Source organism: Erithacus rubecula (genome assembly GCF_903797595.1).
Source record: "Erithacus rubecula genome assembly, chromosome: 5".
NCBI classification, from domain to species: Eukaryota; Metazoa; Chordata; class Aves; order Passeriformes; family Muscicapidae; genus Erithacus; species Erithacus rubecula.
In genome coordinates, this window is record NC_136687.1 from 16,503,374 (window position 1) to 16,522,199 (window position 18,826).

Consider the following 18,826-nt stretch of genomic DNA (forward strand, 5'->3'; position numbering starts at 1 on the left):
GAGCAGATACACTAGTTATGCTACTAAATAAAGCACTCTTGTTAAGTATGTACATAGCTATCTTTGAAGTTAGCAAGGAAATACATAGGTTCACAGTACATTTTTGCCCTGTCAGATCAATACCTTTTACAGGTACTTAGCAGCAACCAACACACTCCAAGGGCAACCAAAATAAAAGCTAACACACTCAAAACTTGAGATCAGTAGCCAAGAAATGCAACAAATAAAATTAACAGATAACTATGTTCATTAGGCTTATTAAGTTGGAAATTTCATCAGCCAGACACAAAACCACTATGCACTCCTTCCTGTGTTAGCACTTATTTTATTTGCCAGTCGGTAATTTTCTGCTCCTATTAGGAATGTGGAAACATTAAGAATAATCCAAAATAAGTTTTATTCAGAATTCCTAAGGTCAGTAACAGTTTGATGGAGATAGATTATTCTCCACATGTTCTCAGTGGAACACTTCATGAGGAAACATCTCCAGGCCTAACTAGTTCCAAACCTAGACTAAAAAAAAAAAAAACCCACTTGTTCTTAGTAATAATTTTTAAAGTATTAAATGCAAGGAGGAAAAGAAAACACATCCTTTATAAATTGTACCAATGAGGAATAAGAGAAAAAGTGTAATTTAAACCAAGAAAATGTTGGTTCTTCATTATTATATTTTTACAGCAAAATGGACATAAGTAAACAGTAAAACATAACCAGAAGCAGATGAATGTCATGTAAAGCATTTACAATGAAGAATATACTTCTACTCTAAATATAAGAACAATAAAGCAAATAGAATCAAAATATGACAGGAGACTACTAGACCTGTAGAACTCAAATTTCTGAAAAAGCTATTCAAAACTAGAACTAATAGCAGTTCTTGATCACTAAAAGCAGCAACATGAAACCCTACCCTGTAACACATACATGGCTCCCCTGCTTCCCAAATCAATAGTAATAGCTCAACTAGTATATTAGTATATATATTAGGTGAAGCTTTTTGACTTCAAACATAGCAAGAAATAAATGTTGAACCAGCAGGTTTGTCAGGCCACTGCAGCATTAAATAAAACCAATTTAACAGTGATTTTCCAGTAAACAGCAAAACCTTCAGCACTGGTGGAATTAAAGAAAAGGGCCCCACAGACTTCCCTGTGCAAAGCAGGCAACCACCCCAAGACTTTTCCGTCCAGCTTTCAAAGACATACAAATACTGGGAAAAAGGACTGTGCCATACAGCATTTTCTACTTCACTCAGGTCTGGGAATATACTCAACACTTCTTATAATTTGGTTCTTATGAAACCTAGCCTAAAGTTAATTCCACTGACAGAAAAAAAAAGCCCCTGTAACATCATCAAAACCTCCGACTTTCCTTATAAAAAAGGTCATTTTATCAATATCAAAAGTAGGAGGAATGGCTTTAGTTAGCCTCATTTAATCTCAAGGACTTTCTCAAATAAGAGAGACTCTCAAACATAACTTCCATAAACACAAGGAGGTAATGACTACACATACAGTGTATGTGTACTATTAGAAAAGTTAAGGGGAGATGCAGAAATGCAGCTGGAGAACAGGGCTCAGAGCATTGCTCAACTCATGACTGAAGTGGATGTACTAAGTTTGGTAGGTGACAAGCCCCGGCAAGCCAAGGCAGAACTCTGAATGGAGAAACAAAAGGTGCACTTAGCATGCTTTAAGATACACCATGCAAGACTGTACGTGTCTATGTTGGTCTGTACAGGTCTGTGCAAAAGCTCAGTGCAGAGCTCTGATTAAGTAATGTTACTTAGAAACACCAATCATGTGATTGCGCTACTTTTAGCTATAGTTGGAAAGGTATTTATATTGATGTATGAAATCGATATATCAGCTTCATGCTTGCTTCAAATGGGGGTTCCATCTCTTTGTTGATCACCATCAGGAATGCACAACAAGAGACAGAAGAGCACTGCCCTTTCTAGCTTTTTTGAGCCTCTCCAACTTACTGAAAACTTCCTCAGTTAAAAAGTTACATGGTAGAATTCTCTAAATCTCATTATTTGAGAACCTGTGCCAGTCCTCCTGCACACGCATTAAGCATCACCTTGCTTCTGGACTTCACCAAGAAGTCCTGCAAAAGAAGTGGCATCACTATGCAAAGGAGATGCCACTCTATCACTCTCTTTACTAAACAAAGTGAAATTATTAGACCAGAATCACATATGATCCCAGATTTAAAAGAGAGTGAACACTGTAATTACAGTAAGTAATTACCCCTTCCTGAGAGAAATCTGGTACACCCATTCCACCACTTCCACCACTGAGCCCGTTTCCAGCAATTCAGTAAAACCAGTTAACTTTGAAGGTTAAGTTTAAACTACAAATTAAGCCACTGCAAATACTAAAGAACTGAAAATTAATGTCTTGGCTTCCAATATACTTCTTCAGTACTTTGGGGCTAAATTCTATGTGAAACAAGTGAGAAAAGTTCAATAATCTGTTTCTTCCATTGCCTGAGCCAAGCATATGCAATCCTAGGTGCTCTACAAAAACATGTACATAATAAGAGAATCACAAAATGGTTTCAGGTGGAAAGGATCTTAAAGATCATCTGGTTTCAGCCATCCTGCAATGGCCAGGGATGCCACCCACCAGACCAGAATGCTACAAGCCCCATCCAACCCAGCCTTGAACATTTGTAGGGATGAGGCACTCACAACTTCTCCAGGAACCTGTTCTAGCATTTTACCACTCTCAAAGAGAAAAATTTCCTAACACCTAATCCAAATCTCCCCTCTTTCAGCTTAAAAGTAATTTCTCCTTGTCCTATCACTATCTACCCATGTAAAAAGTCACTCTCCATGTTTTTGGTAAGTCCTCTTTAGGCAGTGAAAAGCCACGAGGCCTCCCCAGAGCCTTCTCTTCTCCAGGCTGAACAATCCCAACTCTCTCAACCTGTCTAAACAGGAGTGGTGCAGATAATAATCAGGGAACAGACTTGGAAGGCAGTAGTTCACTATCAAAAAGATATCTACTACTGTATACTCTTCTACTACCAAAATGAAAGAGAAAATATTAATTTTGGAAATAATAAGCAAGTGTTGTTTGCTTGTATTTGTATAAAGTTGACATTAACAGCTTATACACACCTACAGTTTGGGCACTGAAGGATTTCTTACCTGCAGAAAAATATTTATCTTGCTCTGATCAATGAATTTAAGAAGAAAAATCGTCCCCTAAAAGGCTTTAAGACAGCAATTGACCACAAAAACAATGTGATACTATTACATGGAAAATGAATTTTCATTAGGTGGCAGCAGGACAATTTTCAGTGATATGTCCCTACAGAGATACTGTCAATTGTTTAAAAATGTATCTGCAACTTCACAGAGCAAATTCAGAGGAAGCAGAGAAACTCCCAAGTTTTGAACAAATCTGCCCTGCTATAAATACCAAGGTGTTCCTTGTATCTTAGATATTTCCTGTTTACTGGTCCTCAAAATTTTTCTTAAGGCTTAAGAAGAAATTTTTCGTAAGGTCTTAACAGGCTGCAGGTCTGTTATCACTACTTTTGGTGCTGAGGAAGACTTTTACAGCCGTAGTCGACAAAAAGAAAAAGTGATTTTGAACTGCAGCACTAAAGAGCTCTACAACCTCTGAGAAGTTTCAGCACCAAAGAGACACAAGATCTACCTTTCAAGTTTTATTATCACCAAAAGCTAACCAGATCTGAGAATAGTATTCACCATTTCAATTCCTTTTATCTGCAGCAGTTAAGTTTCACAAAACATGAACAAGCTCATACTTTGTAGCTCAGACAGGAAGCTAAATAAATTATCTGGAACCAACACTTCAGTTTGTAGATTAGTACACTTCTGTCGTACCACTAAAGGTCCACCTTCCTCTACCAGGAGCCTACCAATCACAAAGCCCAGTGGAAGCAGCAGCCTGGAAGCAGTACTGAAAGATGCTGTAAGATTCTCCTTGCCTTTTGCACACATTAACCAAGTATAACATTCATCAAATTAGTTTTGCTTATAGTTTTTGAAGTATTCCTACACAATTAATTTCTCACACACCTAGCAACAGCCACAACCTTTAAAAAAAATGCAGTATCACAGAGATAAGAACTCACCTGTGTTGTTTTACCAGACCCAGTCTCTCCAACCAGCACAAATGACTGATGTCTAACCAAAATATCTGTAAATCTTTCTTTATATTCCCAGACAGGAAGCTGCAGCCTTTTTTTCAGGATATCATAATATCGTGGGGTATGTGGTAGATTTGTGAAAGGGTTAATACTGTGTGGAATCATTGCTGGTTTGATGGCTGGTAACCCAGCAGCTGCATAATATGTGGAGTTAGATGTAGGTCGCAGATCTTTCTCCTTGTCCCTTTCTCTGTCACGATCTCTATCTCTGTCACGATCCCTGTCACGATCTTTCGAACGGTCATCTCGGTCCCTGTCCCGGTCCCGATCTTTCCTAAAATGAGTTAAGAGACACAGCAGAAAATGAGACACTTGAATAACGCAACACTAAAGGTGCCAGTGTAAAGTGGATACAAACCAAATCTTTAAAGTATTGCAGGCAGCTACCTGGAAGGATAAGGACCAACAGCATGTATGATGCATACTCAACATTAGATATATATAGCTACACTTATTGTACCTAAACACTACAACAGCTCCTCTCATTACAGGCAAGACTGAATAAAGCTATCTCATGGAGAGATGAACATTGTAACTCTCTTCATCCAATGATTATAAAGAATCAGCTGCGCAGTGTAGATGTCTCACAGTTCTCCCCATCTCCACTTGCAGCGGCAGAAAAATAAGAACACTAAATAACTTTTTGTGCCGACCTACCAAAGGAATTATACTCATCCAAAACCAACTCAATGAGCAAGCTGTGGAAGTAAAGTTTGATTTTATTATACCACAATTACTCTGTAGCTTTTTTGTTTCAAGTCTTACACACATTTTTGACTCCAACTTTCATATACAGGTTCTTGAGTCTGGAACTTAAGACTTAAAACCAGTCATCACAGTTCACAGAATCATAATTATTTAGGCTGGAAACAACCCTTAAGATCATAGAGTTCAACTGTTAACACTATCAAGCTGTATCTTCTCCAGTATCACCTCCTACCACACACTTAAACACCATTTATGTATTTACATTTTTCCAAATATTTCCCAATATTTTCACTGCATGTGCAAAAAAAAAACCACAGTATTCTCAAACTCTGACCTCAGTCTTTTTGAGAGTTTCTGATTCTGCAAGTCCATATGTTTGTTCTTGCACATAATGCTTCTCTTCCTACAAATACACTCACAAAAGAATCCTTAGTTTGACCCAAAAAATACAGCTGCATGTTTTTAATAAAAAATCCCAATTCAGGACTTTGAAGAAAGCCCTGCTTTAGAAAAACAATCAATCCAATTTTAAACTAGATCAAGTTAAAAAGATTAGTGGCATCTCTGCCTGCAAAACAGAGGATATCCTCAGCTTTTTCTCCTTTTCTGCATTAACTGAAATCCCATCTAAAAGGCAAAACAACAAAGTCAACACCGGCTTTATAATAAGTGCACAAAAACATTTCTAGGAATATTAAGATAAAAACAAAACCTCACCTCCTTCTTCACCAACACTTAGGCATGTCTAGAGAACATGTCCAAAGAAAAATTTTGCCAACACTGCTCTTCACTGCTTTTATTTTAAACATGCATTTGGCATTCAAATGTAACTACTGAAATAATACCAAATTCTGACCTATAGAGAAGATGCAGTAACCAAGATTGCATTACTACTGTTTCTACAATTTTTAATTCAAAATGGGGTGTGCTCTGGAAACAACCACCACTACTCTTCTTGTATAAATGAATGCAATTTATGCAGCCTTTCGCCCCCACTAATTCAACACATGACAACTGAGGTCATACTATAATTTTTTTAAACATTACTTCTTTTAACACAGATTCATTGGAAATAAAAAAGGATTACAAAACATACCGTTTACTGACACTTAGTTGTACAGATTTTCCTAAAGATTTGGACACTGAGTATTTTAAAAATTAAGACCCCTTCTAGGGCATTTGTTTGAATCTCAGATACTCTACCTTTAGCATTACTTCCAACACAGTCAAATATCATACAAGCTAGAAATCTCTGTCAACTGTTAAATGCCAGGCAGATATTTCAGAACCCACTAGGTTCATATTCTCCATATGAAAGTTACCCCCAAGAATTAGGCTTCACTCTGCTACTTGGAAGGGTGTAAGAGTATAATAGCACTTATCAAACAGCAACAAAGCTTTGGACTTGGCTGATGAGCTGTTTATTCACCTTCTAAACAGCTGCAGGCACCAGGACATACAAGTGCATGGTCATACAGCAATATGACCAGAGAAAGAAATAAAGATATAAAAGCAATTCAAGAACGGTAAAGCCAGGGTAAAATGTAACAATACACTTCACTAAAGGTAGAATAAGTCGCACTACTAAGGTGCAGGCTTGGCTTGATTTTTAGAGCATTCTTTTGTGTATGTGTATTTCTGAAGGACTTGCATCTTTCACTGGTATCCAGTTAAAGTGTAAATAAACCACACCAACAAAATCTATTCAAAAACCGTTTCCTTAAACAGACAATATCATGTCAGCAGCATCTGCATTACAGACCATAAAGTGCACCTTCCCCACTCAATTCAGCCTCCACAAAGCAGCACTAGCACTAAATTAATAGATTCTCACTGCTGCCTACCCTTCCCATGTGTCAGCACAAGCATTTAACCAGCCTTGTGAAGAACTAACCTTCCCACCAGCATTAATTTTAACTTGGATCAATATCTCTGATCTAGCCTCTTAAACACTCTTGCAGCACTTATTTTCTGTGTTGGTAACTACCTGTGTGGACTTAAAAACACAACCTCGTGAACAAAAAAGCTAATTAAATGGACTACAAATACAATCCACCATGGAAAGTGCCATTAATTCCCCATTTCTCTGTTTCTTTAATGAACCCTTACAGCTGTTTAATTGTACAAACAGAAAAGAAACTGATCAAGCTCTATGTACATTTCAGAAGTAAAAAACTATGTTTTAATAAAAGGAATTGAGTCTATTTCTTGTTTTCAAAAAGTAGCAGAGAAACAGGGGCAACCGGACCCTACCATAGAAACAACACAACATACAGCATGCCTTCAAACTTACTCTCTAACACTTAAAATTATACAGCAGCACTTTCTCTCCCTAAAACTGTTTATCAGACTCCCATTATTACTGAAGCCTAGCAAACACACACTCATTTGGTCAACAAGCAAAAAGAGGGATGACAGTTATGCTGCCATATTAATCTCCTTAACTATCTATAAATGTGGCTTGGCAGTTCTTCACTTATAAATTGTCACGTTTTAGTTCTTTTTTCATTACTGCCCAAAGAAAACAGAACTCAAACATAGCAATTAACAGTAATTATTTAATCGCATTTGTCTTGTGCCTCGGTGAAACCAATAACAGCCTCCATGATCAGAAGATGTTGGGATTTTTCACTCTTCTTTGAAGTGAAAAAGTCTGGTCTGTCATTTGCCTTCATTTCCTTACATTCACACACATATAATATATATGAACCCAAAATAAGCACTACAGCAATCACTAAATAAGAGTGCTACTGTTTTTTTGTAAAAAAGCATATCAAATAAAAACAGAAACAAAACACTCAAGGTAAACCACTGATCATCACAGTGAAAGTTCAAGCCAATCTAACAGATCATCAGTATTTTTCCCAATAGTTCATACAAAAAAGGCACTGCAGCTAAAGTGCTGTTCTATATGGAAGTCAACCAAGTACAATTAATCTGAATGATACAACCCACTAGATCACTAACTCTGATGTTATACAACTCAAATACACTTGAAAAGAAATTAACATACTTTAAAATAATATGTATGTAATTCACAGAAACACTGTAACAAAAAAAACTTCCATACAATTTCTATTTTTCCAAAATGTTTCTTACTTCACAGACAACACTTCAAGTCTGGAAGAAAACAGATGCCATGAAGATGTTTAAGGTTACACCAACAATTACAAACCTGCTGGCCAAGTAGAGCCCATGCAGCACTGCTGCTGTGTAGAGACACCCATACCAACAGAGGCCTCCACGAAAGAGAAACTAAAAAATGCAGGTTCACTTGAAGTAACTTTCATATTTTATGAGGTAGTCCAGTTTGGATGGAAGACATTACTGTTCTGAATGTGAAGTGGTAAACGTGCAAGGAGCTCATCCATCTTAATCCAGCTCCAAAACCACCTAAATTGCAGAAAGGCACTCTTGGCACAAAGGCAGGTACACACACGCTTTTAACAAGACTCCACACATCTTCCTCGTGGCCTTGCATAAGCTGCAAAACCAAACTACTCTAAAATAAACCAACCATTTAACATCATCGTGCTACACGAATTAAGATTTCAGGTCATCTAAGAAATAATCATGCTTAGAGTGAGTTCTTCTCAGTCCTATACTATTTAATGCCTTAACTACAGAGGAGGGGACAAAAAAGGGGCATAAGACCAGCACTTATGGCAGCTTTTAGATGCCATAAAGGTCAATGTCTTCTAGCTTAACACTGGTGGGAACTCACAAAATGATAAGACTAAGGGTTCAAAATGACACTACATGATCAGTAAAACACATACCTGTATCACACACACACACCTGCATGACGAATAAAGCCACACCAAAACAGTAAAACCCACCAGCATAAAAACAAGGAAATACTGACCAGTGACTATCTTTACAACCAACTGTAACAGTCACACCACATTTAAGTAATGCCCGGTTTTGACAGAAAGACTTGATAATTTTACAAAAGCCTCCACATACAGAAAAGCTGTATATGTACAACTTTACTATAGACTCAGAGGAGCTACTTCTCTAGGAAATCCTACAAAAATGCATTAACTGAGACAAACAGCTCAATATATTTAAAATAAAAAAGTGATTATGCTGATCCTACAGACAGGAAATAGGAGTTGAATAATAAACGTTTATTTTGTTTAGCACAGAAAAATGTATCACACTACAGGCTAAAAATTAAAGCTGTACAAGCTTACCTTAAAAAGAGGCAAGTTTTGCTAAGACTGTTAATCAGTAAATTTAAACTGCTACATTAGACTTATAGCTATTGTATTCTTTTGAGAACAAACTGAAGGACTTTTCTTAGATAAACAGTCCAAAACAATGCTGATGGAGTTCAGTAATTGTTTAATTCACGGAAGCCTCCTGTGCTCCATAAAGAAGTCCAGACTAGATAAACACTGCGTTTCTTTGTACTCGAGACTTCAGAAATTTACTTTAAAAAGCCACCTGCATTTTCTCCCCTTTCTGCCCAGTTAAAGGGGAAAAGATTATGTAAAGAAAGCTCTAAAACAACGCTGAGTTTAAGGACAGCATCAGTGCATTGTCTGTGTTCCTGTAATTACCTTAACCTCAAGAAAAATATGCTGAAGCGTGTGCAGTACAGTCCTAAAACTTCAACCTTCGCAAAACTAAGAAAAAAAAACCCCACTCCCTTGCCCCCAACCTCAAAACCCATCTCACCATCGATCCCTACTTCAAGCCAAGCACACCACCGAAGGTGACTGGGTGAAAGACGTTAACAAAGGAACAACGCTCCCACCAGTGCAGGCACTAATAACACGAGCTGCACAAACCTCGTGCTCACCTCTAGGCCCACGTCTGCCAGACCCTTTCAAGGCAGAGATTAAGTAAACAAATACAAAGGAAGGGGGGGGGAGTGGGAAGGGTAAATATAAATAAGAATGCGAAGAACCGCAAACAAAGCGCGGCGCGGGGGCGCGGGCCCAGCAGCGCGCCACCCCCGCCACGGGGGCCCAGCCCAGCCCAGCCCGCCCAGGCGCTGGGCCGGCGCCTTCCTCCCTTCCCCCTCGCGGCGCCGCCGCACGAGGCCCTGCGCCCACCGCCGCCATCCCCCCGAGGGGCCGGTGCCGAGCCAGGCCCGCGCCCGGGGAGCCGCGAGGCGCCGGGGCCTGCTCGGCCAGGCGGCGCCGCCGCAGCCTCTCCCCGCCTCGCGCGGCGGCCGCACCGCGCCCCAGGGAGCGCCAGCCCCGGAGGAGCGGCCGGAGCTGCGGATGGGGAGCGGATGGCGCGGGAGCCGCCGCCATCCCCCGCAGCCGCCCCGCCGCGGGCCGCGCCGCCCGCGCCACCCCTTACCCGTCGGTGGTGCGTTTCTTGCTGGAGCTGTAATCGTCGCCCAGATCGAGGCGGTGGCGCTTGGACATGGCGATGGCGGTCGGTCTGTCCGGCGGTCGGTCTGTCCGGGTGCGGCGGGCGGGCGCTCGGCGCTCCCTCCCCGAGCGGCGGCGCGGCGAGGCACGGCCGACAAAATGGCGGCCGGAAGGAAGCGCCGGGAGCGCGCGGGGCGCTGGCGCGTGGGCCCGTTGGCCAGAGCCTCCCCTGGGCGCGAGCCCGGCGGCCCCGCCCCGCCGCGCGCGCTCCCGCCTGAGGCTCTGAGGGGAAAGAGGGGAAAGCCCCGGCACGGGATCGGTGGGTTTTAGGAGCACGGAGGGTGAAAAGAGCCTTAACATCATCCAGTGCCACCGCCCGCCAGCACTGCCACTGTAACCACTAAATCCATCGCCCAGCGCCAGATCCGAACACCTCTTGCTCACCTTGCGGCATGGTGACTCCATCATTTCCCTGGGCAACTTACCCACTGCCTGAGCACCTTGACACTGAAAGATTTTTTCTGTATCTTATCTGAATCTGCCTTGGCTTGAGCAGATTTCCTCTGGCTGTCCCGCTGCAGGCACAGCAGAACAGACCCGGTCCCACCGGGCCACATCTCCTGTCAGGAGCCGTGAGGAGCCGTCAGGTTCCCCCGAGCCTCCTCTGCCCCCGCCAGAGCCGCCCCAGATCCCCGAGCCCTTCTCAGAAATCGTGTTTTCTACACCTTTCACGAGCTTTCTGCCCATCTCCGATCACACTCCAGCACCTCACACACTACTTGAGGTGCAGCCTCACCAATGCTTGCTCCCTGTCCCTCTTCACAGTCCTTCTGCTCTTACAACTTTGGCCCAGCTGCTTTGAATGAGCTCCTGCTACCTGACTGTTGGAGCAAGGGTGCATTCACATGAATGGCTCAGCTAACAAACATTAAAGTAGTCAGGAAACATCACCCAGCAGCAGCGACCTGTTCTGCAAGTACAGCCAGCTCAGCAAGTGGGGCTTTGTCTGTAGATTCACATTTCAAAGATTTGCTGAAATTACTTTTATGTAGCTATTAAAATATTTAATGTAGACCAATCCATAGGTTATTCTCTTTAATAGAAGAGCATTTCTGTCCCACGTTTTAGATAATGTAACAAAATGGCACACACAGCTCTACTGCAGTTCTAGATGTTGGTGTAATAAAAATAAGATTTTTCTTTTTAGAGTTATAAACCAAAATAAATATTCCTGGAAACTGGAGTTTGAACTTTTCCTACGAAGCTGGATATAATTTTAAAAGTTATACTACAAAAAGCACTGGAATATCTATGTTAGCTGTTTCCAGAGGATAAACACAGCAGAGTAATTCTCTCTATCCTAAATATCAAGCTTACTTGTTATGCTGAGGTAGTCTACACAAAGCTGCATTGGCTGAATGCAGCTAAGGGAAGACTTTCTACACATCTTTGCAAGTGAGTTTTAAATTATGTCTATCTTAAACAAAAGCAAGTGTTTATTGAAATAAAGTACTTGAATAGGACACATTTAGGAGGGAAAAAACAGTGGCTAGGTCACCCTGCAAAATGGGAAGAATGGGAAGAATATTAATGCATTACATGCATTCGTTGGGATGAGAAGCTGGTGCTAGGATGTGCTGAGAAGGCTGTAAGGGTGCAACAATAAAGCCTGGAGAACTCTGCAGCTCTGTTTCAGATCTTTATTTCTCCTCCCTGTGCACATCAGCATAAATCTACTTATGGTCTTGCTCTAGATTACCCATCCTATCGCCAATATCAGGGAAGTTTCTGCTTTAGGATGTAAGAAAGAAGTAGGTGTCTCAGCTGGTATGAAATCTGAGGCTCAGCATCAAATGCAGAAAGGAGGGTAAGAAGATTGTGTGCTAGTTGGAGTGAACAACTCTTTGTGTGCCATATCCCACAAACCAGTTCACTCTGTTAACAATTGTTAATTTCACAAACTTTTGAACTCATCCTCCACCCAACCGTGCTTTGAGCTATCTGACTGCATAATAATTGATCTGGTCCCACCCAAAGGGTTTACAACCTAAGAACTTCCTCCTGAAAGCACACACATGCCTTATTTTGCTAATGCAAATAATCCTTTTAACTTCAAAGGGATTAACGAGGAAGGAGTAGCAAAATTAAGCATGTAGGTAAGTGTTTGCAGGATCACAGCCTAAATATAAGATGAGACAAGAGAAAAAAAAAGACTGCTAAGCACAAATTGACATAATGGCAAAGTGATAACCATTACGTCAAAAGCCTAAAGGATGAAAGGAATAAGTAAAATAGGACACATTTAAGCATATTTTCTGCCTTTTCAAAGGTATTTGTTCAAAAAGGTTTTTATTACCACCCACCACCCCCCCCCCCCAAAGCCTTTTATATTAATCTATAAAAGTAAAAATCTTAGGTTACTGAAACAGGACACATTTGTATGAGCTTCCACTTGATTATCTAGTCTTCTACCCTCTATTTCTTACCCTAGTTTTAAAATCACTGGTATCAAAATTCTCTTAGCTAACTTCCAGTGAATATTTCTTTACATTTGGCATGGCCACATTTATCATGCTGTTTGGGTTGAAAGGAGAATTAACAGTTAAAACTGAAACAATGCCTTAGGGGAATAACATAATGTCTTAGGGGAATAACATAATGTCTATTTTTTTTCCTGATTGTGCATTGCCTTCTCTCTTAAAGAGTAAGGATCAGACTAGCTGTAATTCAAAGACCCTGGAACCCTCACCTGAGTGGTGTGAGGTTTCTGACAGAGAAGTCTAGTGTCACAGTGTCACAGTTTAGGTTATTATTGCCTGAGGCTAATTGCTTCACCCCTTCCTAGAGATTACTGAGTCTATAAAGCACATAAGATTTGTCCATTCTAGCTTCTTAGTTAAAACTCACCTACTTCACTGGCTTAAGCTAAAATGGGGATGGTGAAGTAAAACCACAAACCTCTGTTGCAATGAAAGCCATAATACTGAGATATTGTTCAGACAGACAGCTAAAAAAGGTTAAATCTTCTAAAAATTGTGTTTTATAGCCCTAAAACCTGTGTAGTATGTATTTCTTTTATGGCTGGCTGGCTTGCAGAAGACCCTAATCTACAGCTTATATATGCTTCCAATGCCATGGACACTTGTGCTGCCACCTTTTATTTTATTTTTTTAAATAGTTTCCTTTCTAAAAACAAGTGTGACTTCTTTTCTTTTTTAAATAGATATACAAAACTATTAAAAACTTCCTGCAAATAAATTAAAACATTAAAATTAAATACTTATGATTATTATAATTGCAATTACTGTTTAAAATTTTGTATGTGTATAAAAATGGGTAATATCTTTTGAAAATTATCCAGGAATCTTAAATGCAAATGCTTATCTCAGACAAGCTTTCATTCTATCCTCCCCCACCAAGCCCATGTGAATAAATGGATATTATCCTCATGTTCTGTCATATCATCAGGGAAAGAATCCTTGAGACAAGAACCCACAATCAGAGCATGTTTAAGAAGTCAGACTTCCACATCCTTCCAATTAAAAATATGAAGATGAATATGTGAACTGATCTCAATTTCTGCAGTGAAGAAAAGAGGCAGCTTCTCTGTAATTACAGAAGCTAAACTTTGCAACACTTCAAGTATATATAAATCAGGGCTTTGAATTACTCTGGGAAATATGCTGTAGGAAGACAGCATGGCAACAGCACTATTGCCGTGACAGCAAACTTTATCAGCCTTACAGACACACATCTGAATTTTGTGAATGGTTATTAAATGTTATCCCATATAGAACACACCACTGTGACTGAATCTGCAGGTCAGAAAGGTCTGAATAACTTCAGTAAAGTTTCATGAAGAAGAAGAAGAAAAAAAAGAGAGAGAGGAAGAGAGAGAAGAAGAAGAGAGGTATTGCAGCTTTTCTATCTACTAGAATATTAACTAGGGAAAAAAAAAATCACTTTTTAAAACAAACCCCATTCTGTAGAAGGAAAGATATTGGAGACAACCAGCTGCTATTCTGAGCCCCTCAGTCACCTGTTAAGGCCTTATTATCACCTTTAATCCCCTCAGAGAAACCCTGCAAGAGCAGGTATTCATTATGTGCTTTGAATAGAAATCAAAGAAATAGTGTAAAAGCAAACCATCATCCCCAAACAATTTAAATTATATGTCTAATTTATGTGAGTTACATAGAATTCAAGCACTGCTCTCACAACTTCCTGGTCTTCATGGTTGAAGTGGCATTGTTTAATGCCTTCTGCATTCAGAAACACCTGAAACTAAAGGCTAATATGTTGCATGTAAAGGCAGTTTATCTTTTAAATTCCTTAAAATCTAACCATTTTCTATGGCAAGTCTGAAATCTCATGAGAAGCTCTCTAAATATAAGGCAGTTTTAGGAAGTAGTAGCTATTTCACAAAGAACTGTTCAAAGCCTGAGAAGAACACAATTTCAAGAATGTTGTTTGATCTTGTGCTAGAATATTAAAAGAAGAGCCATGCAATTTTTTTCAGTTGGCAGTTTTTTGCAAAGTTCTGATTCTTTCTTGAATTTTCTTTATAAATTTTTTACATCAGCAGAAGGGAAAATGACTTCATTACTATACATTTTTCATTCCTTTTGTGTTGAGTACAATGATCTCTTTCTTACTCACTATTGCATTAGCTCTTTAAGACTATTTTTTAAAAAGTTCTGTCTTTAATACAATCTGTAAAACATTCATATTCATGCCTAATATTAACCATGCTGGATCTACCAGGGGTACCTGTTCACTATGAATATGTGCTAAATTATTAGGAAATTTATATGCTTAGTTCCTGCTATCTATGTAGAGCATTCAGTTTCAACAAGCTAAGATTACAAAAACCTAATGAGCAGTGAGACAGGTGATCTAATCTCATAGGCTGCTAGCATCTAAAGTGGCAAATACTAATCCTTATTTTCAAAATTAGTTCCAGACTAAATTGCAAAATAATAGCCATAAAAAATTAAGCACACTAAAAGTCCATCATGTCCTGGAATTGTATGGGTTGTAACAAACCCTAAATATTAACAGTCATACATTTACCCAGCTGGGTGCAATTTTTAACAAATGGCCTTTACTTATTCTTTTCCCATATGATGAAGTCTTTTTCTTTCTACTGTATTAAATTCCAGTTGCAGAAAAATCCTCAGCAGTGGGTGAAAACACTGAAAGTGCACTTCAACTTCTGCAGCTGTGTAACCTTCCTCTTTACAGCTTCTTATCATAAACTCCCAGCCTAGCAGAAGCAAGTTTATTTTATTAGTGTGCATTCTTTTTCTACTGTCAGCTCCCATCTGGGAGTAACAACCTTAGTAACATCTGAAAAGCAGTGCAAGTCTCCTAAAGAAGCTGAAAGAAGACACTGAGATTTTGGGGGGAACATAGGGATTAATAAACTATGACCCTGTGAATGTAATGATGTCCTCCCTAAGGAGCAAGAATGTTCCCAAAGGTGGAAAAGGAGAAGCAGCTGCTAGAGCTGCTCCATGCAAACATGAAAGAGCCAACACAATGCTCTGGTGAGTGATCTTTGTAGGTGGAGCAACTTGGTCTCTGAGCTGCAAAACCAGAGAATTCTACAGCTGCAGCATTTACTAAAATTATAACAGTCATATCTAGGTTGAAACAAGAATTTTCTTATGTGCCCTTAGGCTTATTTTTATAATTAGAGTAGTGGTGACCTTGTCTTCTACACATTCTGCCTTTGCAAAGGTAAGCTATGATGTATAAGTATGGTCTCTTTCTTCTTGTAACTGGGCCTCTGATAGGCACACAGGACAGCTGATCTATACATATCTATGGTCTATACATATATATATCTATGGTCTATACATATACATATCTATGGTCTATCCATATGCAGGTTGGTTTTATTGTGTAAGTGTTGCTTCCTGCCCAGATCTGGAAAGTTCTTAGAAAGAGGATGATGGGGAATATGCTGTTGCCAAGGTCTTGCTCAAATTCTTTGGGCCTGGACTGCAAAGCAGATAATTTGTTCTGAAGGCAACACCTTGCTTCTAGACTTCATTTTCTTGAGTGCTATCTTGATAATCAGTGAACATTTCCATATTGTAAGAGATTCCTCTGGAAAAGAGAATGGCTGGGACTCATCTGTGCTTCTTGGATGTTATTCAGACTACATGACTGAAATAAAGCAGTGCTGACTCAAATTTGGATTTGTGTTCCATGAATGTGTAACGCCACTCTGTTGTGTGTAGCCTCCTATAGCATCATGTGGAGTATTTTCATGTACTATATGAATGTGAAATTCCACTATGATAGCAGCACTTTACTATTACTGTAATCCTACTGTAATCAGAAGGGAGGTAGAATTAAGGGTAAACATTTTCTTTAAAGTACCTTTTGTCTATGCAACAGTATCTAACACACAAACCATTATTATGTTATCTCTAACATGCAGCAAGTAATTCCCTGAGTAAATGAGGCTTTTCAGGATTGTGCTGTAGCATGACCTAAGCAGTCCCTGACCTTCCTGATGCTGACTGCTCTGCAGTACCCTCTCCCTTACTATGGGCACAGTTGTTTGGAAAATCATGCAATGCATCAGTCTGTGAAACCAATATGGCCAAAAAACCAACCTAGCAACAGCAACATAGAGTTTCTTAGCCTGTTTGGTTTCCCAACAAGGACAACAGATGGAGTAGCATGGTGACACAGACAAGCAGCTGGAGACAGGACACTGTCAACTGCCAGATCACCTAAAAAAGTCCATGACATAGCAATCTGACACCACTCATAGTGAATAAAGTTCAGTACTTGAATATGTCTTTGGAGAATCAGGACCAAAGAACTGTATTTACAATTTTTTAATATGCATTTTTACATACCAGAAGACTGGTCCTGCATTAAAGTGACATCTTGACTGATTTGGATACATTTACATAAATCAGATTAACTTCACTCATTCAGCATTTTTTCCAGAAATATTCAGATATCTGACATTAGCTTAATTTTCATAGATTACAGTGGAAACTAATTAATAAATGGAAGTAAATTCATGCTGGAGAATCCTAGAGAATGTAATTTCCTTTTAAAGAAGGCAGTGCTGCTTAGCACCGTGTGTGGGAGAGTGAAGGGATAAGGACTGAATCTTCAGTACAAATATCCTCTGAAAAGCATTCATATTCTATGAAAATCATGCAGTATCCTACAGTGAATCATGTTGATCTGGGAACAGTAAAGTAGGAAAAAACAAATCCTCCAAGACATAGCTAAAACACTGTGGACCTTGTAGAGGATTTTAAAACAAATGAGACTCTATGCACTCATGTTTTTAACAGTGTATCTATTTAGACACTCAAAAAATCCCCTAAAATAAACAGGACAAGAACAAAGTTGTCCATTGATAGATATTTATACAGAAGAAAGCTCTAATATCCCTCCTACACATCCTTTAACTCTAAAGTTCTCCCATAGGTGTAGTTTTATAAGCTTTTTGATCTACTTTTGTCAAATAAACTGCATTAACATAGACCTGATTTTTGCATTGGTTTAAGTTAACCTTTCTAATCTGGACAGAAATGACTTAGGGAACACTTACTTAAATTGCTTTCTTGGAAGATTATGGTAGCAGGAAAGCATTAACAGTCCAGCAGAGGGACATTGCTAGGAAGCTGATGGTAATAATGTCTTCTAATCCCCAGATGGGTCTAGGAGAGGTTTGCTGCTTTGTGATTTATGAATACTACTGCACAACAACCAGTATGGATTCTGCAGGTGGTCTGCTGCAGCTTTATTTGTAGCCACTGCACCTACTGTCTCTATTGTGATTGAGAGTAAATGACAGCCTGGTTTAATGCCATGGTGATTAATACTTTTGAATTAAAATGTTCTCAATTGCTAATACTAAGAAATAGCCAAGAGACGTGTCCATAGTCTACTTTGTTGTATCTTAAAAACAGATCACATTTCTGTGCTAATTCCACAATTGTTAAGATTGAGATTGGTGTCACTGCTTTCAAAAACTTCTGCTTACTTGATCAAAAAATTGTGCAGTTTCATAGGGTCAGTACGTGAAATCCAAATTTATTTCAGCAGGAAGTTGTAGTTTGTCCTATTCACACTTGCATTCACAAAATCATCCAGTTCTGCTCATGACTATCATCTGGATGCTCCCCAGGGGAACACTACTTCTCTAGGTCTATCTCAGTTCCAACATTGTGTTCCCCCAGGGGGAAGGAAAAAGAGCAGAGTGTATAAAAGATGAGAATACCAAGGGAAAAAACAGTAGTGGCAAAGGGAAAGAACATAAGAGATGAGAGGGGCAGGAGAAAGAGAAGCAGAAAAAAATAAGAGAAATACAGCCTTCTGAACAAAGCCTCTTCTCAGATTTTCTAAAGGGATAAAGATTTAAATTTAAGACAAAGAGACACAGAAAGTAAGACTGAAAAACAAACCACTTGAGGAAAAGGAAAGCTAGCACCATTTTTTTGGCTTAAGGCCTCTATCAAGCATTTAATGTGGAAGCTTGTGTGTCTTCACCACTGGCACGAAATCACAAACCTCAAATTTATTTTCCATTTTTCTCTGTTATCCTTGTGTTCTAAAAC

General features: G+C 39.4%; 1 protein-coding gene across 1 annotated transcript in view; it reads right to left on the reverse strand.

The window, feature by feature from the left end:
• The window catches only part of DHX15 (DEAH-box helicase 15), a 45,878-nt gene extending 35,455 nt beyond the window's left edge, over window positions 1–10,423 (reverse strand). The window contains exons 1-2 of the mRNA XM_079305825.1: window positions 10,213–10,423; window positions 4,114–4,462 (exon numbers count right to left, since the gene is read on the reverse strand). Coding sequence (XP_079161951.1) covers window positions 4,114–4,462; window positions 10,213–10,280 — 417 coding nt within the window. The 5' untranslated portion in view covers window positions 10,281–10,423. The remainder of the gene's footprint in view (window positions 1–4,113; window positions 4,463–10,212) is intronic.
• Window positions 10,424–18,826: the final 8,403 nt, after the last annotated feature.